Genomic DNA, 27,836 nt, shown 5'->3' with positions numbered 1-27,836 from the left:
ATTGAGCACTAAACAACATCCTGAATTCCTGTCCTTGCCAAAAATGTCTTTCTTTTCCTTCTCTCTGCAGACTGTCACGTCTTACTTGATTTATCAATCACCTTGACATTATCTTCATTTCTCAGTGCAGAGAATTTCAGTTACAAGATTTATGGTAGAAAATAATAATAACAACAACAACAAGCAGCAGCAGCTTCTTCAGAATTGGGTATAGCCTTACTGAAACCATTTGCAAAATCCTCTTTTCATCATTTTCCATCTTTCCATGCTTTACTTTCTCATCACTTTGTGATACTGGGGCAGGATACTGCTATGTAGCGAGCAATGCCCTGCTGCGGTGTACGGCTTCTCCACCTCAAAAATCAGTAATCAGAGAGCGAAGGCCAAAACACGCACATAGGTCTGCAATATTTAGTCAAGAGTAAATGGATACTATAGAATCCCAGAGTCACTGAGTCCAATAAACCAATTGAAATTAAAGAATCCTTGATGGATGACTGTCAAGCCTCTGTCTGAACACATCCAGCAAATGGATAATTGATTCCAGTGTCAAACTGCTTTTATTATTTGGAATTTATTTCAACATCCAACCAGAATGTTGACATTGCTATAAATAACCACTCAAAGATATATTCCAATGAGATCAATGGGGAACTGATCAATGAGATCAAAGGAATTGAGGGTTACTCAGAACACCTAATTGGATAATAGTTCCCATAATATAGTGAAGTAAAAATTAACTCTATATTTTATATTAACTTAGTCAACATAAATATCAGGTTTCATTACTGAACTTCAGCTGTGTCTATACCTTTAGGGCCAGGTTGGTAATAATGGGTGGAGGAAGCTACCAGGGCAGAGAAGAGTATTACCTGAGGGACCGTCTCACCCCCATTATATCTACCTGTCCCACCCAGTCAGGCAGGGAGGGTATGCTGCGGATCCTGTGATGGTGGTGTCCAGGAAGAGAGCCTTCTCTGCCGTGGCCCCCACCCTATGGAATACTCTCCCCCCAGAGGTTAGGCAGGCCCGAACTCTCTTGTCCTTCCAGAAAGCAGTCAAGACCTGGCTCTGCCAACTGGCATGGGCGAAAAAAGGGGCAACCAATCCTGGGGGTGGCTAGCACCTTGAAGATGCTCCCATATGTTAACATCTTGCTGATCATCAACATCTTGGAAGTATTATTTGTGTATGTGTTTGGTTTTATTCTATTTTTTACTGTATTTTTATATTGTTCTTATTGTATTTTAATTAATATTTATTGTTGTTTTATTGTGAACCGCCCAGAGTCACTTTTTCATGAGATGGGCGGTATCTAAATTTGAAATATAAAAATAAATAAAATAAATAAATTTTGAATGGTGTGCAGTCCATGATCTCATTGTCCATTATGGATGATGATGCTATTGCCAACGCAGCAGATGTATAACTGACATGCCTCTCCACCATACCAGTTAGTGCGCCAATGACTTTAGTTTAAATTGGTAACTTACATGAACAAATGAGAGTTTTGGTGACCTCATTCAATCATTTGCATGTTTTTGTTTAGTTCTATTTGGATGCCCACACCAAGGCCCGCATTCTTGTGGGCCACCAGCAGAACCCACAGGTTGGGAACCATTATTTTAGAACCATTAATACTGGCCCTCTCCAGTCCCTTTAAAAGGAAAACAGCAAAACAGAACAAAATCCTTAACAGGTGCTTCGAAAGATTAAAAAAAAGAATGGTCTGAATAAGTTTGTTGTCCCTTTGACTGTCACAGAAACATTATTTTGGTCAATAATGTGAAATGGCAAAGGGACATGTTTTTAGCACAGACTTTGTTCTCCTTCTTTGGTGCAAACGAACAAGCCATTCATTCCAATGGAAGAGATGTTTCTTGCCATTAGCAAAACAGAACTATTCCTAAGCTTCAACCTATTACTAGGCTCTTCATCTGGGAACCAGAGCCTTGGTGGCCCTAAAGACATTTTGCTGCAGCAAGTGGCAATGTTTTTTCCTTCTCTTTCAGCTCCAAAGATATAAATAGCATCTCTTCCCTCTGCCTAGTTTCCACCAGTCATAACCTCTTTTACCACTAGTGTCCTATCTGGGGAGGAGGAGGAGGAGGAGGAGGAGGAGGAGGAGGAGGAGGAGGAGGAGGAGGAGGAGGAGGGAAAGCAATACAACTCTGGAAGGAAATTCTGGAAGGTAAAGTAAAAGCAATTTCCACTTCCCCTTCTGCCTCCTGTTTTGATTCTGAAGAGGCAGATGCAGTGAAAAGAGTAAAGTCAGCAGAGAAAGTTCACCAAACTTCCAGGAAGTGACAGTTCAATCTAGGATGCAGCCTTGCTGCTAAACCTTGCCAAGGAGGAAACTTAACATTCAACTGGCATTTTAATAAGAGCAAAATACTCTTTATGATGTACCCTTGGCATGATGGTCCATCTTCATTATAAAGATGCTGGCAATTATTGCTTAAGCAACATTCTGGAGGTTGTCACTTAAGAAGATTTTCTAGAGATCAAAGTATCTTACGGACAAGATACAACATGTTCCTCTCCAAAAGGACAGGGGAGGGAGGAGAAAGAAACAATGCAATACACATAATCACAGGGCAATAACTAAATCTAACTATTCATATCAAATGGAAAAATGGAACAGAAAGTTTTTGACCCATTCCTTATTTGGCTAAAGGATGTGACTCCATTTTTTTTCATAATACATATTGCATTGTATCCTTATTCTGAGAGTATGGGTGACCTACATGGTCGCAGTTTCGATTACTGATCGTGGATAAGCTAGATAGAAGAAATACTTGGTAAGGCAGATTGTGCATTTTCAGCACAGAAGCAAGATGTCTGAGAATTTAGGAAAGCATACTTATCCATAGCACCTCCCTAAAATCCCTCCAAACAGCATAACCACAAAAAGTAAAACACCCCTCTATGCTTGTTGTCCTAATGCCTGTGTGTCTGTGTGTATTGGGAGTTGACTATAACATTAGAGTGCAAGGTCTTTGGGACAAGCAAACTGTCTTTCTCCCCAAGAGCACTTTCACCCATCCACACAGCATGTGTTCAACATTTCTTCTATGAAATGTGCATCTATGTGTGTCTCACAGAGAAGGAGAGAGCATTTTTCCTGGTATTTCTAAAGAACCAAACATGCTTTTGAATCTTATATAGAAATAGGAAGAGAAAGAGAAACTCCACACCATGCAATGCAAATATCAATGTTTGAGTTTCTTGAGCATATTTTTTTATTTATTTTAGGGAATACCGTTAAAAATTGCTATCCTAGAAAGTTAATGGATACCCAATGTTTGTTCCATTCTGTTCTGACAGATATCATTTCCAGCCTGATGAGAAGAGATTACCTAGCAGAACACACTCTGATATATCTAATCTCCTACTTTCAACAGACACTGCCCTCCAACTGTCTTTTTTTATTTTTTGTTTTTTGTTAAACAAAGCAGTTCAGCTTCAGTCAGAAAAAGACAGCTCCATTTCATTTCTTTGAAGGGAGGTTTCATGAAAATGTATTTAACTGAAATCACACTCAAAATCCTGTAAAATTACTCCTTGCTCTGAAAGAGTCGTCCATATTGCCCATGCAGCTTGTTAGGCGATGAGCAGAGAGAAAAGTTTTAGATGAACGGGACAGCACAGAAGTGGGGAGGCTTCTCAGGTTAAGCAGCCTGCAACTTGAGTTCTGTAAAGTAATGGCTAAACTGTTCTGCTGACATGACATTTCTATGTGTCATCCTACAGCCCACAAATAAAGAGAAAATGCCTTTGAACTGCTCCACAGCTATGGTACTTTATCCAGTGGTACACAGAACATGCCCTATATTGAGTCAGACCATTAAGACACAAAGCCAGCTGGGTGATCTTGGGCCGGTCACTCCCTCTCAGCCCTAGGAAGGAGGCAAGGGCAAACCACTTCTGAAATCTTGCCAATACAACTACAGGGACTTGTCCAGACAGTCACCAGGAGTCATGATTGACTTGAAGGTGTATGTGTGTGCACACACACACACACAATCCTCAAAACCTGCCCTATATTGAGTCAGACCATTGATGCATCAAGTCCAATACAAATTGAGAATGGCTCTCCATGATTTTGGGTTGGACCTTTCCCAATCCTACCTTGTATCGTGGAGACACTGAACCTGGGACCATCTACATGTTACTCTGCCACTGAGTAACAGCAATTATAGTAGCCAATGGTGGAGCCTTTGAAGGAGGGTCTATAAATGCATAAACTATACACACAAGTATCAATACAGTTCATAAAAGCCTATCTGACTTGCCAGCCATTGCAAGAGAGAAACCACCTGATCAAGCAACTCCAAAAAAGAGAAGATTCTGCATGTATTCACCTGGTACCTTAATACTATCTGGCCTCATCTAGAAGAACAACATCTAGCATGACTCATGTACAGCAAATATCACTCTTGAGAAAATTTTGGGATTACAGGTATCTGTGGGTTACATGAGACAATACCAGCCACCACATCTCTGCTGAGTTAAACCATCAGTGTGAGCCTGTATCTCTGTCTTAAAACAGCTCAGGACTCAAACATGGTAATTCTCCAGTTTAGCAGGAAATTGTGTTCCATCTACCGTATCTCCAATTAGATGCTAAACTTTTGAAATTATACTCTGAAATTTGGGTAAAACATCAGTTAAATCAAAGTTGCATGCCCCATAGCAACCTTTAAGTAATTTTGGAGTAAATAGGACTACCCTACAAGGTGAGGTGGAGAAAATAAGATTTAGGTATATGGACCATTGATAAAGAGAGGCCAGAGTTAAGCTGACATTCACTGTTTTAGTTATGATAACTTAAGTTCACTCCACATATCTAAAAGGAATATTATTCTTTTCCTAATGATTATGAAGCCTGACCCCTGAAACCCACATATTAATCATCCAATCTGTAATTTGTTTCCATCTCCCTTGAATATATAAATCTATTCCTACAGTAACACATTGTAAAGTGCATGTTCTCAGAAACTATACCAGAGGCTATATTTTACATTATAAAAGACCAAATTAACACTGAATTGCTCCCAGTAGAAAGTATACCTATGCATTTAAATGGAAGACTTGTCAAAACCTATCCTGGGTGTACTATGTCCCCCATAGTATTTAAAATAGATACAGTTATAGATTCTTTTTTCCCTCCCCTGTTCAGCAATGCATATGTTCCCAAATCAAGTATTCAGTTGTTTAACCAAGTCTTTTTCTTACGCAGATATGCTTTTTTCATGTTATTACCTGGAGCAATTAGACACAGCCTTCCACCATGGCTAGCCTTTGTATTTTATATTTTTAAAGAAGCAAGAATATCCATAAAATGTACCTCGAGAATAAAACATTAAGACATAAAAGGAGCCAAGTGCAAGAAAAGGCTGGAGCCTTCCAAGTCTGACTTATGAAAAGGCAAACAGCCTATTCTTCTTATTAGCAAATTGCAACCTTGTGACTTCAATTCTTTGATAAGGAGTTCTGTGTCTAGTTTTTAATCTTGCAGAGCCCTCTAGTGGGATGGTCAGGATTACAACATTTTTAATTTCAAATATTCCCACTAGTTAGGACCGACAGCGGGGCATGACAAACTGGAAAACAAAAGGGAGCTGCAAAGGATTTATACACTAAAACTGCTTTTGGAGGGGGAGGAATCATGCTAAAGAATTTTTCTGTGCCGCCTCCTTCTCTTTGCTAGGAAAGGCTCAGTAGCTACACAAGTTCCTATATTTAGAGGTCTCCTTCAGTCAAGGTGGCACCCAGACTTCTTCATCCAAAGTACAAATGAAATCTGCTAGAAATTTATCTAATATCTAAATCCTGCAAAATGCTGCATTATGAGAGATCTGTAAGTCTAAAGCAGGGATTTTATAACTTTTTTGGGCTTTTGGACACATTTTGAATGTTAACAGCACATTATGGAGATTTTTACAAAATCACTGCCATGGTAGGTGCAATCAAGCATCCAGAAAGCCAACAAAATAAATATACAGCCCCATCCCTGCATCCATTTTAGCTCTACCATCTCAGCTTTTTCTTGGGCATCGGGAGGCATATCCCAACAAAACACCAGGCTGCCATCACCCATCATTCCTCTACATCAGTGTTTCTCAACCCTGGGAACTTTAAGATGTGTGGACTTCAATCCCAGAATCCTGGGATTTGAAGTCCACACCACACATCTTAAAGTTTCCAAGATTGAGAAACACTGTTCTACATCCTATGACTGTTGATTGGAATTACCCACTCAGGTAGAAGTGGAACCATTGTGAAATGGTGACCATCACTCCCATCCTTCACAGCCAATCCAGCAGAATACTATAGTTGGTTGTTTCAAATGCCATCATTAGAGGGAGGCCTATAGGAGAAAGAGAGTGTATTCTGCACATCCAAGTAGGATTCTCTGTAAATGATTCCCCACAACTTTCCCAACACACTTTCCTATAAAGGGGAGCTTGCCAATATGGCAAAATTTGTCTGATGCAACCAGATCAAGAAATAGCTTCTTTAAAAGAAGGTGAACAGCCAGATCTTTCAGAAGTGACAACATAACACCCTCCCTTAGAGAAGGATTACCCACCTCACAGGTCTGGCGGTCTACCTGAAGGAGTCAGAAGGGACATAGATCAAGCCTATAGGTGGCAGTGTTCAGGTTACAGAAAACCCTATCTAGTTCAAGTTCCATAAGCACAAAATAATCCAGTTCATAATACAGAATGCTATTCTGCTTACTCTGTTTGGATTTGTCCATCTGGCATCCAAACCAGAACAAACACAAGCAACTTCTCCACAAGAAAACTCACAAAATCATCTGGACAGAATCTGCAGTTGCCTCATCCTGCCCATCCATCACTAAAAGGGTTTGAATTAACTTGAACAGGACCACTGTTTGGGAATCCACAGACACAAGAAGCTGAATACGTAGTTGCATTTCACTGTTCTTATTGTCACTAGGTAGACCTGAACTGCAGCTTGTACCAGCACTCATTTGTGTTCACTCTGGTTTTCAGTCATCATTCCTCTAAGCAACTTTACCATTGCTTTTTCTTCTACAGCTCTTCTGTAGACCAAGAAGCTGTTTGGGATTGCTGAGTGGTGAGAAACCATGCTGGAAGAATCTCGTCTAGTGCTTTAGATACCCCTTTGTTCCAGAGACCAAGCAAGTGTGTGCCAAATTGTTAGGAAAATCTCCAAGTTCCCTCTGGATTCATCAGGCACCTTGGACAGCCATGGCTGCTTTAATGAACAGCAGAGAGATTCTGTGCTCACACCTGCATGAGGTTTGAAGCACTTCCACCAAACCACTTTTGAGCACATTCAACCCTAATATGAAATATTCCCTCTTTCAACTTTTTTTCATAATGACAAACCTGCCCCCCAATGAATTTCAGTGGCTGAGTGTGCTCCCAGTCCATCATTCTAACCATTACACCATGCTGACTTCAAATGTGTTATCACTATACTTTTGTTTAATGTTTCATTAGGTTTACAATGCTTGTTTGTGTGTGAAACTGCAAAATACACTATTCACCATAATTGCCTTCCTGAGGTTATGGATTCTCAAAATGCATGCAGCTTTTACCAAGTTTAAACAATGTACCCAAGTAAAATTCCACACACATGAACTTAATGTGTGAACTCTTAAATATTCAGAACAAAGAACCAAATATACTTCTGACTGAAGTAGCTAATTTTTTTAAAGGCTGTGTACAACATTTTACTCAAAAACACTGTTTAGACTAGACAAATGAATGAGCTACCTTGCCTTACTTATACATAAATAGCATGAGAATGAGAGACAGAGAGAGAGATGGAACGAAAGAAATTAACTAAGTTGAAATGGTGGAGAACAGCATCTAAACACTGTGTAGGCAACTTCTGATGGTAACAGTAGAGCATATTTAAAAGATGAATGAATCAACAGCATTCTAAATATTGTCCTTCACTATTCTTCTCTCCTGCTACCTTATTTTTGAGGAAGCTTGTGAGTCATGAGCCTCTGACTACAGGAAACATCAAGTCTGTTCCAACAAACTATTTGAGGCTGGTATTTTTATTGTGTCTCCTTGAAAGCTCTTTCATGTTCCAATATTTCATGTTCTTGTAAATGTCTAGACTATTCCAGTGTTTAAGGGAAAATGTTTCACATGGCTCCAAAGTAGATGATGAATGCAAGCATTGGTCACAGAAATCATAAAGGGTTTAATATGTGAGCAGGTACAGTCTCAAGTGAGTTAAGAGCTTGCTTAAGAGCATAGTTGGTAAAATGCCCCATTTTTAATTGGAAAACAGGTCTGAGATGAGGTGAATACTAAGATGAAAATCCAGCTCAGGCTGCTTAGTGATTAGAGGTCTCACCATACCCCTATAGAATTTTTTTATTATTATTATTCATTAATAGCATTTGTATACCCTGAAGGAGTCTGGATGGTGTAAAGCAACACAGAAACAAAATACAAAACCAACATGACAATAAAAATCCTCTAGTCAAAAGATCTATGATAGACACCCTGACTCAAATCAGCTGGACCAAATGGTTCATTGAATTCTGTACCTTTTACTTGTTTACAAAATACAAACAGGGTTAAGGGGAACACATACCTCCAAGGGAGGGGGGAGAGAAGCTTCAAAGAATAGGGGATGCTACAGAAAAGCCTGTCATTTGGTCCTCCCCAATGTACTTCTTCCCCATGTAGAATATCCCACCTATAGTTTCAAGAAGACATACAAGATGATAGATTGGTATGCCATGAACAAATGAAATGTCTAACAAAGGTCACTTTATATATCTAGTACAGGCCAATTCAAATGCTCACTACTGTGGCCCATCAAATTCCAACTGATACTTTCTTCCCAGAGGTATCCATGAGAACCATCACTTTTGTCAAAATGGTGAGAGTCACACCATTGAGAGACCTCACAACATGTACAAAAGGGATAGAGCTTGCATCATGTTGGCACAATGCTATTTTCACCATTGCCCCCTTGATGCCACTGTTTCTTCCCTTCCCATAATGGTTTCTTCCATTCCAATCTTTCTATTCCAGAATTACTTGCAAATTTTGATTTGGGATACATAGTGAATTCCTTCATTGTATACGCATGCAGGCTTAGTGAATGGCACATTAACTGCTGTCACAGTATTTTTCTTTGGCACGATCATTTCGAAACCCAGGGGAAGCTTATTTGCTTAGATTTAGAGAAGAGAAAAATATAGTCATCCTGAAGATTTCTTACCTTAAATTAAGAGCCATAGTGAGGAAATAGAAACAGGATATAAAACTGAACGGATAACAGGAGGAGGGGTGAACTTATTAACTTCAGTTTTCCTCCTACTGCCCTGTAAATGACACATATTTTCTATTTCCACATGGTGCAGCTGTTCGTTTAGATGGAGAAGTGAGCTATAGGATTCACATACCCTTTGTGTATCATGACTATCCCTCCTTCTCCCCTTAGTTATCCTTGGAAGCTGGCATCTTGACAACCGGAGTTTTACCCTGGGCATTGATTCTGCACTCATTAGGAGACAGCGTGTGGGGGAAATGTCTGGGTGTACTTCAAGCCCTGATCCAAACATCTGAAATGTTATGGGGAGGAAGCAGCTGTGCTCAGAAGCTATAAAACTGGGCTGTGTCACAGGGGTCAGCTATATAAAATCATCCATAGGAGTACCTTTGGGTCTTTGGGCTCAAAGGCTTATTGGGCCATTAATCTTTGCTTGTGACTGAAGATTTCTAGTCCAATCTTTCTTGCAAGACTAGGAAACCATTTGGGGCTGGTGGATACATTGGGAATGCTGAAAATATGCCGTGTGTGATCTCACAAAACAGCTGTTATTTCATAAAATGGTTGCCACAGTGAATGTGTAATTATAAAACAGTGATTATAAACCATACATTATCAGAAGGCAAACAAGGGAGACTGTCCTCCATCATCCCCTCCAGCACCCCAGGACACTTTCTGCAAGACCAACTTACCTTTTCATTTGAGTGGATAGATGGGCCTTTTTCTGAACAAAGTGATGAATTACAGCCACCTGTCATTTTAATTTAATTTCTAAAAATGCCTTAGATACCTGTATATTTTATACCTTTATAAATTTTACCTTTATATTCCTGTATATAAAGATGTTGCAAGATGGAGTTTTAAAAACTTAAAAAATATAGAGGTAAGGCAGGGAGCCTAGCATGAAGCAGAGTTTTCCGCCACAGATATTTCATTGCCTACGCCTGCCTCCTTGAAGAAATCACTCTGCCAGTGACTGGGGTTGCTAAAACTTGCCAATGCTAACGAACTGTAGGGCAGGAGAAGAAGGTGGTGGAGACAGTTCAAAGGAATCAGCAGAGCACCTTGCTCACAAATATTAGCAAGTGCCATGATCACAGACTGAACACATCCCTTGTATAAGTATTAGCAGAAACCCACAAGATATAACCTGTGTTCCAAGCAAACCTTTTACTGCTTGTATATGATTAAATCTAGCAATGATTCCTGTAATAAGAATCTAGCAGCCTAGGATCCAGTAAATGCACCCAAATCCAAGTTTCACTCCTACTCTCTGCAGTTTCTATTTACCTAGGCTGAGTATCTCAAACCTCAGCTTTCTAAGTTTCCTTGCTCATCCTGTGCTATATTATATTACCAACATCACATAGTCTTTCTTGCCTTTTGGCAGTTTGGATAGACTCAGTATTTGGGTCCATCCCTCTCTCAAATCCTCACTTATTTAGCCCATTCTTCTTTTACTCAATTAAACCCTTGATCTTAGCCAAATTATCTGCTTCCTCCCCTCAAACTTTTTTTTAGTTAACTGTTAGTGCCCCTTCCTTCAGCCATTCCGATTCCTAAGACTCTCTCCTTATCTTCTCTCCTACTTGGATCTTATTCCGTATTCTCATTTCTTGTCCACAAGCTTCTCGGTTTCCCTAGGAACCCTTGCCCTTTTCTGTAAATATGTCTCAGCCCTTTCACCTCCCTCACAAAGACTTCATGCTTTATCAACATTCTAATGACTGATCTCCTCAACTTGAGCAGTTATGATGTAGTGGAATATTCTGTGACCTCAAAGCAGCTTAGCAAGGTTATGGGGGGAGAATCTCAGCCAAAATGTGGCAGGCTACATTTTAGCCTATGTTATAGACTAATCTTCCATTCTATTCAAATTTAAACTGTTTGCTTCAATTCCCAAGAAGAAGCAAAACTTAGCAATGACAACAATATATTGCTTGTATGTTCTTTGAGGCTTCCAGAAGCAATTACCATAAGGTCATCTATTTTTCTTTCATATCAAGCTGTTGACATTTTGCAAAGACTTTAATATCAGAAGGTGCATTCTGAAAAGTCTAAAGTCAATCTTAATCCTACCAAAATATACAATCATAATCTTGAGGTGTAAAGTTAAAGAATTTGCATCACCTATAATGAGCACTTATCTTTCATGCACACAACACACAGCATCAAATTCCCATCACAGGTATTTCTCTTGGGACTGAATGGTGAATGAATTTTAAAGAGGTGTGATTGAATCCTAGGTTGGAAACAAATTCCAATGTCAACATGTTTTTGCCACTGTATCTACTCTTGCATTCTAGAAAAAGAAAAAACTAAACTATAGTTGGAACACTGCCTGGACATAATGGCTAACAAGTTGAACAAAGATAGATGTCTATGCGTTCAAAACATGCACATTTATTTTGGTCATTAACTGTAGATGTTTTCAAAAGGAATCCTGAAGTTCATCCTGCAAGGACAACTTTGGTTGGGTTAATACTTTCAGACATTCATATATTGAATGCCACCTTATGAAAACAGCACACAGAACTCTGCCCACTGAACTCCTAGATGTGTGACTAGGTAAATGAAGTCAAAGATAATTCTTAGGTTAAAGATTGTCAGCAGATGGCATCAATTAGGAGCTTAATAGTGAGTGTATTAGTGACATAGACATTCACTTTTAACAGGGGTAATATGTAATAGTAGCAAAGCAGACATTTCTACATTTATAGTTTACCAAACTTTGGTCTTAATGCTATATTTACACCTGGCAACTATGAAATGATATAGCAATAGTATGCCATCCAAGAGAGCTATTTAATTCTAAATTACACTGTCCTCCCCACAGACACACATCATTTCTGCACCTTGAAAATATTTAAATAAGCTGAATTTACATAGTTTAATTTGCTTCACAAACTCACAGATTTTATCCCCAAAGTAGCTACAAGATTCCTTACACCCCAAACATGTAGCATTCAACACAAGACAGGCTTCCTTTCCTGGTTTGTCAAAACAATCAGAATATCAAGTACTGTTCTTACAGCAATGGATATGTTTGTATGAAACTCACAGCTCTACTTAACTGCTATCCATTCAAGAAGCATCATGGATATAGCAGGTACATCTTTCTCCTGCCCCCTTGTAGGGATTATTTTTTATTTGCAGAGGCTCCCTGTAATTTTGACCTGATCTATGGATAGAAATTGCTCCTCACTGTAGAAATGCAACCCCAACTCATATGGGGTCAGGAGAAGCCACACAACACTGGGGAATTGCTAAATGCATGACTCTCTATTTGTGTGATGGCTTTTTAGAGGAGTAATGGCTGGTTAAAGCTTGCACACAGTTATATTTCCATGGTTCATACCCTTAAGTGGAATGCTACCTTCAGACAGAATGCAGGGTAATGCTTATACGTTGGTCTTCTCAGCTGTAAACTTTGCTTTTCACTTAAGAAATGTGACTCCTGCTGCCTACAAAGTTTCTAAGTGCTTCTGTCATACACTTGTCACAGCTACTATAAACCACATCATTAAACAGGATAGGCATGGGCCATATGGAGCACCCCAATTGCCTGTTTGTGGCCCATAGGGAATCCCAGAGTGAGCAGAGCTAAATATTTGAAATTATTTTGAAAGGATAAAGGAGCAAAATGAGTTCCTGATGCCTTAAAGCTCTTTGACATACTCAAAGTATGTCTTAAAAACTTGAATCATACCCCTCCCCCAAATTAGACTGATTTTTATCCATTGGGAAGGTAATTTAAGGGGGCATACAATTATTTATTAAATAAATCCATATGGACTATGGTGCCTTACATTTAACATAAAGCATAAGGCATCAAGAAAAGCAATGTATATTAAACAGCCATGATAAAACCAAAATAAACATCTACAGGGATCATTACATTAATCTAATCTAGTATCTTCAAGATTAAACATTAAAACATGCCCAGTAGCTGAAAAATGTCCAATTACTTCAACAAGACCATAGCTAACTCGTATCAGAAATTCCTACACCACCACCATCCAAGGTGACTATTAACTTCTAAAGGTCCTCTGGAACAATTCTGCGTTCACTCCTGTCCAGAAGGCTTGTACTCTGGAGGACAATCTATCATCCAGAGGAAGGCTATTCCAGAAGGCTGGTGCCATTATGACAAAACACTATCTTCTCATCCCAGCAGCTCTGAACTTGTTACAATGCAGGACAACCAAAAGCCTCTTCTTGCTTGATCATATTGGATAGGTCAATTCTGATTGAAGACAGCAGTCCTTTATCCATCTACCACCCTCCACTGAAAACAAGAAGCCCCACACTCTTTACACCCCTATATATACCTGCACTAAGCCATCATCCATTTGTTTCCTGAAGTCCAGTGGATGTGCGGTTTTAAACTAGATTAGATTTAGTTCTAGTTAAAACTGATAGTCACAAAAGAAACCTAAAGACAGAGTTATGTGGGAGACAGCCCCCTGCTCAGTAATAAAGCTCTTCATGCACTAGTACCCAAGGACAAATTCAGCAGGTCACGCAGCAAACCTCATCCTAAGATCCCAGAGTGCTAATGCTAGTCAAGAGTAAATCTTTTGAAGCTAGAAAACCAACATAGTGTTTATGTTGTTGGACTAAGAATGGGGAGACCAAGGTTTGAGTGTCCATCCTCAGCCATGGAAGCTCACTGGGTGACTCCACTCACCTCAACCTGTTTCATAAGGTTGCTGCTCTGGAGAACAAAAGGAAGAGGTTTCCTATATTGTGCCTTGAACTCTTGGAGGAAAGATGGGACATAAATCTAACAAATAAATAAAATAAGGGCCAATGCAGTTAATTAGTCTAAGGTTGTTCCTTATGAAAAGGAGGGATATAAAAGATTCCCACCACAAATTTCCATGCAAGCTAATTTGGGCATGCTGTTGCCACCAGTCTTCACAGTGGCACAAAGATTAGCATCACATGCTACAGGTAGTGGTCTTTTTCCAAACAAAACTCCATTAACAAAAAGAAACACTACTGAACATCAAATGCAAATGGTGTAGATGTGTTAACCCAAAGACCTGACATCAGGAGAGTTTGAATCTAAAAAGCCTCCCTTCAGACTTCATCAAAGAATTAAAAAAAAAAAATTAAAAAGGGGTTTGTAGAATTTACATTAATAGTTACATACATTAAGGGAAGTTGTATATAAAGTTGAATATTACAATATGCTTTATAGTCAGAGAACTGCAACACTTTCTAAAAGATATTTTGTTAAAATCTTCTGGAGAAAATGCTCCACTTAAATACTATCCGTTGATGTTCCATGTCATCTCATAGGACCCAAGAGGCACACCTTCTCTGTTGCTGTGCTTGCCCTTTGGAACGGCTTCCCCCCACCCCACCCCACAAGGTCCATTTGTCGCTGGCCCTCCTGTCCTTTCAGAAGCCTTCAAAGACCTGGTCCTTCCTGCAGGCCCTGCGCCAGCAAAATACAGGAATCCGGTAAAAAGTTGTACAGTTTCAGACTCTCTTCCCCAGTGTGCTTGCTTTATTGTTTTCATTTCTTTGGTTTTCTATTTTGATGTTTTTAATCCTCTTGTAAGATGCTCAGAATAGTTGGATGAGTATGTAGCCTTATTTAATTGAATAATGCAATAAATAAACGTGTGGACAATAAAATAATTATTCTTCAAGGATTTTTTTAAAACTTCTCCATCTACTCCACAGCCCTGGGATTTTCTGGTTGTCCCCCATCCAAGAGCTAACCACATCCAATCCTGCTTAGCTTTTCAAGAGCAGCCAAGGTTGGCTACATGTGGCCACCCACTCTATGTGTATGAATTCTCACCATTCAAAGAAAAGAAATCAGCATAACTCATTTCACAGTCTCCTTTCTTCCTGTACAGTATTTTGGAAAGTGAACTCATCTTTCCCCACAAAAATCCTACTGTTGAGGTGAAGATCAGAAATGCTAGCTTGCATGATGAGTGCACAGTGCTTTCACTGATTAACTGAGATCAAGCCTTCCTTGCAGCAGAAAAGAACATGAGCTGTGGTTCAAAAGTTCAAAGTTGCCTAGACAGAATTCCCAGCTTTGACCCAAATAGCTTGGATTTATAGCACAGAAACTACTGAGCACAGAAACAAGTTTCTCAAGACACTGCATTTCTCCCATGGAAAAGGCCTCGTGGGGATAATATTGTCCAACATTACACATGTGATTCAGGACCCAGCCCTTAAGTGTGTCAATGCTGTAAATCTGCTACAATGATTCCAGCATTCTCCAAGGCCCATTGGCTTCTGTGGGGAGGGGAGGAGAAATGGCAATGCGTATATGATGATGTCATTGCATTCTTCAACTTAAGCACCTGCACCTGAAGTTGTGATGTAGGTATGTAACTGCAACATTCAATGATGACATCCTCCGATGCACGTTGTCACTTCAACGTCACTGTGGTTTGTTATCGGTGTCACTGCCAAAGTCCTCTGCTTGGACCAGAATTTAACTGAGGCCCTTCCATCCTTCCCATTGCTTCAAGGCTGACTTATTTCTTTAGGAGGGGACAGCATAAGGCAGCCTGCTTTTATCTCTTTATAGATGGACAGAGAACATGCCAACTGCTTGAAGTTGTAACAGCTGTTCAGGAAACGATTATTTTTTTATTCAGGTAATCAGTTTAAACTGATTACATGAGAAAAATATCTACTCTCCCCACAATGTTGGAGAACATTTGTTCCTGTTTTTTGTTCTGTTATACAGTTTTTTGTGATTGAGCCACAAAGAAAAGAAAAAGACATACATCTGAAACCCACAGAGTCTCATGAATTCATTCAGGAAACTGTCTGACACAGATATTACCATGAACACTTCAAAGACTTAGCAATAACTCATATTTCTTTATGTGTGAGTTCATAGCCTTTTTTCCTCTTTTGCTCTGATCGCAACACATTGTCAAACAGCTTCATCAATTATCTATGGCTAAAAAGTGGACTCTAACATTTGGAGAGTGTTATTAATTGGCCTCAGTAGTGCATAATGAGTTTAAAAGCTCCTACCTGGGGGTCCCCGAGGAGGATGGCTAGTTGCGGACAACAATTTACAGCACACCATTAACACATATGCCAGGAACAGCCACTGAGATGGAAGCATTGATTTGGCACAGGAGCTCATCCTGCAGAAAAGGGAGGAGGAAAAAAAAGGAAGTCACTGAGAATGAAAGAACAATATGTAATTGGAAGTGATGTAAAATACAAGGCAAAAGCTACAGAAAAAAGGGAAGAGGACAAGTTAATGCAGACTGGAAATTAAACGAAATGGAGTATTAAAAACATAATACTTAAGGGGGTAGAATCACATTCACAACTAAACTGAGGTCAATTCTTGATCAGCCGTGCCTTACAAGAAAGAATGTAGAAGAACGCATCTTTTCTTTCCAATTTTTCTCTCTGGAGATGCTCTTTGTCTGATTCCATTATGAGGCTTAGACTATGAGCTATGTCTGATTGATCACCAGACCTTTCAACACATCCCGCCTATCACCAAATAACATCCAAAGTGTTCCTCTGAGGCAATCTTTGGGAGGAGCCTATTCCAAGAAGACCTTAGAATACCAGCATTTTTAGAAAATAAAATAGCTTTTTTTTTTTTTCCTAATAATGATGTATTAGAAAATGGTGGGGAGGATGCCCTGAGGCAGGAAAAAAAAAAACCAAGATAAACCTGGGAACTAGAAATAATCCGCATCAGCTAGAAGACAACCTTGCTCATTTGAATTCTGATAAAAGGGTGTTTTGTACCCATCCACAGCTATTTTGGGAACAGGCAGGCCTCAACAACAGGCAGAAATTTTGAGAGAACACTCACAGTGTACTTTCACAATTCCAAAGGGAGCAATCCAAAAACTTTACTAGCCTGTTTTATATTCTCAAGTAAAAAATCTCTGAAGAAGGAGCGAGGGAGGGAGGATCATTCACAAAGACCCATTTAACAGTAGATAGGGTTATAATATCCAATCTACTCAAATCTAAATGTCCATTAAAAGAGCAGCAAAGATTTAGAATGTTCTGAATCTCTTCACTTCTACCTATTGACTGCCTAGATTTTTGCAGCCAAGATCAAAAATCTTTTAACAGATTTTTAAAAATTGTTGGATGACTGGATTAAATATTATTCCTCATTAATAATAAAAAAAAGTACTTTTATAATGAAACAGTGTAATCAGGCAGTATAGCTTCTATTGTTATAAAATATAATTTACAAACATCTAGTATTCATATGCAATGTTATTTAGGAATTCAGCTAAATCAGATTTTTTCAAACTTGGCAACTTTAAGGTGTGCAGACTTCAACTTTCAGAATTCCCCAGGCTGGCTAGGGAATTCTGGGAGTTGAAGTCCACACATCTTAAAGTTGCCAAGTGTGAAAAACACTGGGCTAAATGATTCACCAGACCCCTTCCAATGTATATATTCTATGGTTTAAAGGAATATTGAGCAAAAAATCAAGTATACATTAATGCACAAATCTCTTCCCACCATAATCAGGCACAAATTCATTAGCAACTGCACAAATTAGGTTTGTACACAAAAAATGAACAAAGAAAATGTATATACAACAACACATTGAAATCTTCTATTTGTACAGAATTTGTACAGAATGTACAGAAAATTTGATGGAAGGGATCAGATTTAGACATAAAAACCTTGAACAATTTGGATTAAATTTTTTGAAAAAATATTCTAAAGAGAGATTTAACTGCTGCTTTGTAGAACGAGAAACAGAAAAGTCTACCATGAGAGCACCCTGTTTATCCCTGTTGTGGACCAATACTTTGTCTGACACGCACAAGTGGTGAAAATGTAAATGTACCCCATTCGGGAGGGAGGGAGAGGTGAGGTGAGGTTGGTATCATCTCTGGGTTTGGTACCGTAAATTATAATTTCTCCTTTGATGAACTGTTTTTCTGCCCTCTAGATAACATTGAATTGGAATATAGACAGAATGGGGAGAAAACAGAAATTTTAATTCTTTAGAGGCAGTGATGGATTTCCTCTGAACTGCTTTATTACTTAGAAGTGTGTTCTAAGTAATACATAATGCTAACTAAATAATTAAATGAGAGCCAGTTTGGTGTAGTGGTTGAGGCATCAGGCTAGAAGCCAGGAGACGGTGAGTTCTAGTCCTGTTTTAGGCACAAAGCCAACTGGGTGACCTTGGGCTAGTCATATCCTCTCAGCCCTAGGAAGGAGGCAATGGCAAACCACTTCTGAAATGCAGAGACTTGTCCAGGCAATTGCCAGGAGTCAAAACTGACTTGAACACACACACACACAAATCCCTAAATAAGTGGGCCCTGTTTGCTATATGCATTAATTACCCAATAATATGTTTGTGAATGGACACAATCACAAAGTAATTATCACTGTGTGTATGGTTTGTATTTCATGATTTTCTTCTTGACTCTCCTGTTCCTTAATCCCTCATCTACTCAATATACTACAGTATGTCCATGTGAAAGTGAGTGCATGTGTGTGTGTGTGCACATGTGTAAAACTAGCAACGCTGATGTCAGATCTTCATTTGGTTGGCCTGTCACCTGACCCACCAGGACCACCATGCATGAACTATCAAAAATCCCACAGGAAGCAAGGGAAGAGCAAAGGAGGCTGGCAAAGCCGCAGCCCCCCAGGATCACCCCCTGCCTCTCCATTCTTTTGCAGGCTAACTGAGGCAAACTCTTGGTCAGGGACAGAAGTGGGCAACCTGCAGCACCAGGGTCACATGCAAATCCACCCACTCCCCCACTTCTCAGACCCTTCTTTGGCCATGATGCCCAAATCTGAGAGTGGTGGTGAAAACATGAAAACTGAAATATTAGCCCTAAAATAAAATAGCATAGTTCAGAAAAGAAAAGCTGCAAAATCCCCCCGAAATATCCAGCCTCACTTGCCCCTCTGTACCTCCATCCATGTAAATTGTGGCCCCACTAAAAGATTGCTTTGGAATGGGGTTCCCCAAAGTGGTTCCCCAAAGTGGTCAATACTGACCCCCAAGGGTTGATGGGGCTATTCAAGGAGTCAATAAATGGCTGGGGGTCAAAAGGGGGTCAGTAAGTCTGGATGTCAATAGGTGGTTGATCATGGTGAAGGTCGATTGGGGTCAATTAATCTTTTGGGATCTCTGTAGAGCTCCCCACCAGTCCCTAGTCCTGATGGTGAAGTAGCTAGCAATAAGACAGTCTTACCCAGGGTCGGACGGTCAGCCACCAGCAAGAGCGTCCTTGAGTTGTTGTTGTCGTCATCATCATCATCACCATCGTTTGTAGTACTATTAAAGTACAGTGGTATCTCTACTTACGAACGCCCCTACTTACGAAATTCTCAAGATAAGATCAGCTCCGGCCCCAAAAATTTACCTCTACTTACAAACTCACCTCGACTTACAAGCCATTTTCTGCCCATGCCACGTGGTCCGCGGCCATTTTTCCGCCCCTGACGCATGATCCGCGGACGCCGGAACGGATTAATGGTAATTACATTGAACCTTATGGGAAAATTTACTTCAACTTGCGACCAACTCGACTTGCGATCAGAGTCACGGAACGGATTAAGTTCGTAAGTAGAGGTACCACTGTAGTATTTATTAAATTATTTTCATATAATAAATGTTTGGGGGTCAATGAACAATCTGAAACTTCATGAAGGGGTCTATGAGCTGAAGAGTTTGGGGACCCGTGCTTTAGGAGGAGGCAAATGCTTCAAAGAGGCCTCATTTTGCTTATGTTATCATCAAATATTTCAGAAATTCTCAGGATCTGTTAAAAGGGTAGGGGGTACTTCTTACCTTGATAATTTTTCCAGGTTTTTATTGCAGGTCAGCAATCTTAGCAGCAGATGTGTTCTGCCAGAAATGCAGATTCCCATTTGTAAATGTATCCAAGCATGTCTGCACCCAAATTTTCCTGCACATTCAAGGCCTAGAAAAGAAACAGGATTGGGAAAATACTGTATTATTACTGAGGATATTGACTGGTTAAGTTAAGGGCTTTTTTTATTTAAAATGATTGTTTCACAGCAGCCTATCATGAAAGATATAATAATCTCTTTAACGTTATTCACATGATTCTTTCATATTTAGGTATGCACTCAAAGATCTTCAGGAATAGTAGTCACCACATGGTGGTGGCACATGTTCCGCCAGACCCAGAAATGTACCTAGCCTCCCAACAATTAAAAATGAAATTACTCTAAACTTGCAATATTTCAATATCTTGCCAAATTTCAGAGACTTTTTAGAAGATCTCACCTCAGAATACTAACATTTCTATGGCTAGGTTTTATATCAGCAGTGGGATCTGCAGGAGGCCAACATCTGCAGGTGGAGCAAGGTATCCAGGCCACACCCTTCTGTACATGTGTCAATGTTGCACACATGAATAAAAGAGGCAGAGCTTGGACTGTGACGCTGCACCCCCTCCCACAGATGCCCATGCAAACCAGAATTCATTCATGCAATCTCCTTGTTCTCTAAACCAAGTAACAAAAAGTGCTTGAAAATAGCACCTAAGAAATAGGCTGCAGTAAATTTATGAAAATTTCCAATATAATGACCACTACAGATATAATTAAGAAAGTGGATACATATTTTCATAAATTCTGCACATATTACTATAGCTATTTATCTGTCTATAAGAATGAATATTCAGAGATCTTAATTGTAATGTATATTTTTACTATAATTTAAATAGAAGTACATTACACAACAGCATAAAAGGTTGTATTATCATTCATTCATTCATTCATTCATTCATTCATTCATTCATTCATTCACTCATTCATTGAATTTCTATGCTGCCAAATCTTTTCAGAATGATTTAGGTCTGCTATTCTGCTGCCTGTGGTGCAGTAAGGACTTATGGGGCTTATTGTTCCCACAGGATTCTTCAATCTATGTGTCTTCTTCAGGCTAAACTTCCTTGAATGCCCAACTGATCTTGCATAATCAGAGGGACATTTCAAGAAGCACTAACGCTTCTTCATTGGTGTCTCCACAAAGAAGAAGATAAGATTTCAGCTACTCATTATGCTTAAGTCAGAAAGACTCACTAAGCTACATTGGAGCAATTTGTTTTGAAGATGCAAAGTGAAGCAGTAGTTTACTTACTGGATCACAGCAGCCATTTCACTTTGGCTGAATGTTTTCTCTGCACACATGTCACCTAGGCACAGAAGCCACTTGTCTCAAAGCAAAGTGGTTGTCTGACTCAACTCTTAGTGCACCACCTCCAACATTTTCCTTCGAGCACTAAAATAGATCAACAATGGGCTCTTTTGCAGAGGCCAGTTAACAAAATAAGACAGCCTACCCATGCAATATCCCGCAGAATTCTTAGATTACTTTTAGAGAAATATGAATGCTACTAGAATAGGTGTGTAGATGGCATTGTACTGCAACACCTAAATGTGCTCCATGAGGATCAGTAATGGACATCCTTTACATTCCTACTCTAAACTGATCCCAGACCAAGGTGTCATGCACACATTCCTCTCCAAAGGTATAACACTGATAACCTTCACTCTCTCCTATCTTGTATTTATTTCTTTAAATAGGCTAAAGAAGCATGGGAAAAGTAGCAATTAAAACCTGTCATTCCCAACCTATACTTATGATAGCTGGAGAAATGTAACAGGTTGGTTGCCACATTTCATTAAGAGAGACAATTCTGTCATGTTTATTTCCTGAGCAAATGTGTGTAACTATTACAGGAGAAAAAATAGGCTGTATAATTCATTATTATAAGCCTGGCTGAATTGAGCTCCTGGTAGCTGAAGGTCAAGCTGAGCCCAGGGACAGGAGAGGAGGAACAATAAACAGTTGCAGCAAAAGCTTCTGCATTTCTATGAGATGGAAGGAGCTTTGCTGGCTCATTATTTTGTGGGACATATGTCAGTAAGGACCACTGGGACTTCTTTGCCAACCACTTCTCAAACCAAGGACCTGCTTGTACCTAACCTCAGTGATGGATTCAAGAAAACACTGATCCAATGTAACTTGGAAGACCCCCCTGGCAATTATCTTGAACCAGATGCATGACCAGATGTGTACCGCTACCTGAACTTTTCCCAAATAAATAGAAAGCACAAAGGCCCCTACTCAGCATCCAATTTTATTACTGCTTATTAAATTGGATTGGCAGTGTGAGACGAAGTGAGAAGACAAGAGGGTTTACTCGGGGAGTATGCAAAGGACTGCCAAGGCAGGAAATATGACATCCCCAAATGCTACTTCAGCTCTTGACAATGGAGGAGCTCCTTTGATTTATTTGACCTGATCAATTATGTCTGGAAGGTGCATATCAGAAGCATGAACACTGGTGGCTCAGGTTGATCAGGGGACTGCTATTGCATTCCAGGTTACACAAAAGGGGCCTCCCTTTTCCTTTCTCTTCTCTCTCAAACATCTTGGCTCAAACCATGCCAAACAAATAGCAAAAGGCACTGGAATTGCACACTACTTCTTTTCCTCCTTCCTCTTCTTGCATGCCACAGAACATTCCTACTTATGTTAATTTGAGGGAAGATATCATTTATCTTTCTTCAGAACCAGCAAACTTTGTTCTTTTTTCATAAAGCAACCCAAAATCATTAATCGGCTGTTTCAGTCAAAACTGCAACCTGAGATGCGCCTCAAACCAAGAATTGTGAGGATAAGGGATACTTGGCCAAATAGGTAGAGTATGTGCTCCCATAGTGTGATTGTGCTATTTTGTTGAAGCATGATCGTTCTGTGGTTATCACCTTCTTTTATCTGTTCTACTGTATTGGCTTAAGTTTTTAACTTGTACACCACCAAGAATTGTTGTGAGATGGAGAGAGAGAGAGAGAATTCCAACCTTAAGATCCCAGCCCTACTGACTGGAGCAGGTGAGGGAAAACTGTGAGTGATTCTAAGGAGTTTCTTCAAAACTCCTGCAGTGATGTTATCTAGTAGGGTGAAGAAACATCTGCAACCCCCAAAACAAGCTTGGCAAACTCCAAGAATGCAACATGATTACTTGTCCTTGTTGACACTTCTTTGCCCCTCCCCCCCACTAGGGAAAAACCTGAAAATGGTACCCATGTTTTCCATAATGATAAATTTGCCCTGAAAATAAATGCTTGAGGCAGAGAACAGAATGCTTGATTTTACTTCTTGTTTTGATAAAAGCTGTACCCCACATTTTCACTGTTTTTTAACAATCCCGAAATGGAAGGAAGCCTAGAGTAAATAAAGCTGACATCCAGAATAAGGCCAGAAGCTTGTGTGTGTGAAGGGAGTAGTCCTGGTGGGTGAGTTTTCTTGAAAGAGTGCTACTTACATCAGATGTTGGATGCTCTAGGAAAGCCTGTAATGACTCACACATAGCATAAACAACACAATCTCTCCTGACCTTCTGGAGCACTGAGGTTTTTTAATACAGCCACTCCCTTGAGCATTGGTGTCATGGTAAAAGAAAGTTATTAATTACCAGTCATGTTTACAGCATTGGATGGTTTACACAGACCCTGCCCCCAAATGTGATGGCAACAGAAGAAGCTGATGTGCCAAATCCTTGGCTTTACCCAAGTTGAATTCTTGTCCCGGTCCTGGAACTTTGGCAGAGGCTGATACAACCGTGAGTCTCACACCTTGATTTAACTAGAATAACTATGACTTTGATATGATTTTTACTGTAAAACATTTGGAATGGTCCTTATATTTACCTGTAAAGCCTCACCATTCAATACATTATAGTCTGACAGCATAATTCATAATTGTTCTTTATTAACACGGCACACTAAAGGAAATTGCCCACATTCAGGCAATACAGAAACTCGCAGGTTTAAAATGAGCAACTTGACCCAGAAAGTGCTAATATTCCAACAAAATTATTTGGGCTTACAGCTTAAGAGGTACATTTTAGCTTTTGATTACAATTCCTTTCTAAATCACATAATATTTTAAGTTAAATGCTGCTTTTCCCATCAGAATTTACATATTAGGAAATACATTTTCTAGCCCTCTATAAGATCATTTATTCTCAATGCTGTTTGGTGTGTGTGTGTGTGTGTGTGTGTGTGTGTGTGTGTGTATCAAGCAATTAAGTATGATGATTATGCCAACTGCAGAATTTATGAAGGTGGATTTAATTCTGAACTGCTTCCCAGCTTGCCTCCGTGTTTAAAAATAAGCGGTCCGTCACTTGTTCTCACACCATCTCCGTTTTAAGTGCTTGTCTATCATTTATATCTATGAAATAAACAAACATACCATGTTTGCAACATTTACAAAATGAAGGCTGTTAAAAAGCAGCTGAGAAAGGATCTATTATCACCAAATGTTATGTAAATGAATTACATTTTCCAAGAAACAGAAGAAAAAGGAACAAGTACAGAGAAAGAGGGGGAAAAGCAATTCAAGCTGTTGTTGCTCAGGAAGCTTTAAAAATCATCAAGGCAAATAAGTAACGAAGTAAAACAAAAATGCACTTACCAAATCCTCAACATAATCTGCTGTCCAAGTCAGACTGTCCTTTTAACAGGCTAAACAAACGTGAACTGTAATGGATAGTTAACACAGAATCCCTACAGGCCCAATTATCTCTGTTTCTATTCTACTTTTTTAAAAGATTGGACCAGTTTTTTTTTTAATTGGGCTTTAGCCCTTCCTTCATGTACAGTGAACAAATCTCCCTGAATGACAAAAAAATAAAAAATAAAAAAAACGCCACTTACTCTTGAGTTACCATGATTTAGTTCCTTTGCTTCCTCTCTTCTGATAAAAAATGTTGCTGAGGACTATGACCCATGAATATGCATAATGGTATGTGGGAATGACCTTGGGAGACAGAAGGAAGAGCCGCAAAGTAGGCAATGGTCAGATAAGAGGCAGCTGAGTCTGCAGAAGGAATGGGGATGTGGTAAACATCTCAGAAGGGATGTTCCCTAGTTTCTTGAATTGTAAAGGTAAGGGGAGGAGAGATGTACTTTCAGACTTGCAAGATTCTGTTAATTTAACCTTGCAATAAAGATAGAGCTAGGACTTCTGGATGCGCTTCTTGTCTAGACTACCTCACAAGGCTGACGATATATCACAAAGTGAACATGAACTTAAACATAGTGTATTTTAAGAGACAGAGGCAGGAGAGTCAAGATGGCAGCCACAAATGCACAATGGAAACTCCACCTAATTTCATTTGCAATGTGGGAGCCCCCACCCGGCAGTAGGGACCTTGTTTTGAGACTTCTTGCACTGCTCTATCCAATTAATAGGTAAATTACCCAATCCCTTAACACCATCTCTCCAAAAAGGAAGGTTAGACCTCCTGCAAAAAGTAATAAATGCATGTGAAAAAACCCTGTATACTCCCCTAACTTGTCACTAGGTTTGCCAACTCCCACTGAAACCAATCCTGATTTAATTTTTCCAACCAAGATGTATATAAATGTCAATGTACACACTGCCCAGGGGAAAAAACATCAAATTAATGTCTACTAATAATTTTAATTTATACAATTTACCCCACATCTGCACACAAATCATTCTTCATCCACAAACTATTCTCTCTCCCTTTGTGTCTTACACATATATACACAAATACATACACACTCACATAGAAATAGACTGTAGGCATCTGGGCTCAGCAAGCATAAACGTACAGTTATCCTGCAGCAAGCCCTATTGAGTGCAGTAGCTCCTATTCTCCCTAAGTATGAAAAGGCTTCTACGATGCCAGAAATAGAGTTGCTTCATCCAAGTAAACTGGGATACAAACTGGAAAACAGATCCTGGGTACTGAGTTGTTTTTAAACTTTTGCTTACAAACCAAGGAAAACCATGAATGCTTCCTCTGTAGAAATCCCCACCAAGTTCAGCAGCTTTTATTTGCAGGTATATCTGTTTAGTTTTGTTCAGAATGCTAGAATTCACTGCATTCTTGTCTGCATGCAGGCCTTGATATTCCAGAGTGTACATTTGCTTGGAGAGGTTCCATAGACAAAGTAGATTCTCCACTGCAGACAGCCACCCTGACATCAAAGGAGACCAGAGAAATGGAAAGTTAGTGTGCTCATCCCCATCATACTTAAATGGAGGATACCTGCTTCTCTCCTCCTATCTCCTCCTACCTCTTTTCAGCCACTTCCTTTTGTTATTTGGATTCCTGCCCATTCACTTATTTTCATAGAATCATACAGTTCAAATGGATCATTTAGGCTACTGAGTCCAGCCTAAGAATCCAAATGGAAGAGATTTGGATTCCTGCTCAGAGGAATAGCTGTCCAACAGATAGCTGTCCAGTCTCTGCTTGAACACATCCAGTGGAGCCCGACATCACTCTGGATAATTAGTTCTGCTGTTAAACTGCTCTTACTGTTAGAAGTTTTTTTCAGCATCCACTTGGAATCTGCCGTCTATAACTTGAATCTATTGTTTTCTGATCTGTGTTCTGGAATGATGGAAAACAAATCTTGCCCTTCTTCTTTGGGACATCCTCTCAAGTACCTGAAGAATGCTATCATGTCCTCCCTCCATCTACTCTTATCAAATTAAATATTCATAATTGTTTTAATGTTCTGGTCTTCCTTGTTCTGAATCCTTCTTAAAGTCTGTGTCCAGACTGGGGTCTGACCAAACCACAGTACAACTATAACTACCCATAATTTGGAAATCATACTTCTACTGATACAGCTTAAAATTGCATTTTTTTTTTTTTTTTGGCATCCCTATCATCAAGTGCTGATTCACACCTACCATTTTAAGAACTTTTTCACCAGCCTTCTTATTAAGCCAGGTATCTACATCCTATATCTGAGCATTTGATTTAGATTTCCTAAGTGAAGAATGTTGCATTTATCTCTTAAATTTCATTCAAATTATATTTCTGTCTTCTTTTTACTTATCTATTTATTGGGCTTATTTACTTGGCTTATTAGCTATTAAAACTTAATTTTGTGTCATCTGCATATCTGATAATCTTTCCCTTCATGATTTCATTCAAGTCATTAAAAAAATATTTAACAGCAGAGAAGCCAGGTGACACTTCACTTGATGCCTCACTCCAGTTTGATAAGGAATCATTAATGAATACTCTTTGAATATGATTTCCAAGCTAGGGATTTATCCACTGAATTATCATACCATCCAGCAGATCCTTACCTAATTTCCTAATCAAAATGTCATGGGATACTTGGTCAATGCATTATACAGAATATTGTGTCTGTTGAGGAAGTTACTCGGTCAAAAACCTAGATGTTGGTAATTTTTTTTCTCAACAAAGTAAGAAGTAAGTTATGCATAGTTTTCCAGGTGCTCACAGACTGATGTTTTTATGATCTGCCCTATCACTTTCCCAGAAATCAATGCCAGAAGAACTGGTCAGTTAATTCTCTAGATCCTCCTTTTTCTCTCATTTGCACTCTTTCACTCATCTAGCACTTCATTTACCAAGATTTTGTAAAGGCAAAGGTTCAGCTAGATCACAGCATATTCCTTCAGTAGTCTAGGATAGAATTCCTCTGGATCTAGAGATTTAAACTCATTCAGA

General features: G+C 39.4%; 1 protein-coding gene across 6 annotated transcripts in view; it reads right to left on the bottom strand.

Moving 5' to 3' along the window:
• Positions 1-27,836, bottom strand: part of TAFA4 (TAFA chemokine like family member 4) — a 166,517-nt gene that overhangs the window by 97,294 nt on the left and 41,387 nt on the right. For all 6 annotated transcript variants that reach the window (XR_015794950.1, XR_015794949.1, XR_015794948.1 and 3 more), the window contains exons 2-3: positions 20,117-20,249; positions 16,330-16,445 (exon numbers count right to left, since the gene is read on the bottom strand). Coding sequence is in view for 1 of the 6 variants with exons in the window: in XM_088134363.1 (XP_087990489.1) it covers positions 16,330-16,445; positions 20,117-20,249 (249 nt within the window). In the remaining 5 variants the exon portion in view is untranslated. The remainder of the gene's footprint in view (positions 1-16,329; positions 16,446-20,116; positions 20,250-27,836) is intronic.

Source organism: Python bivittatus, unplaced genomic scaffold, assembly GCF_059951505.1.
Source record: "Python bivittatus isolate LINGU-HERP-01145 unplaced genomic scaffold, Pbiv_v1 ctg000080_np1212, whole genome shotgun sequence".
NCBI lineage: Eukaryota > Metazoa > Chordata > Lepidosauria > Squamata > Pythonidae > Python > Python bivittatus.
The sequence above is the reverse complement of the archived record's forward strand: the minus strand, read 5'-3'. Positions and strand labels throughout refer to the sequence as shown.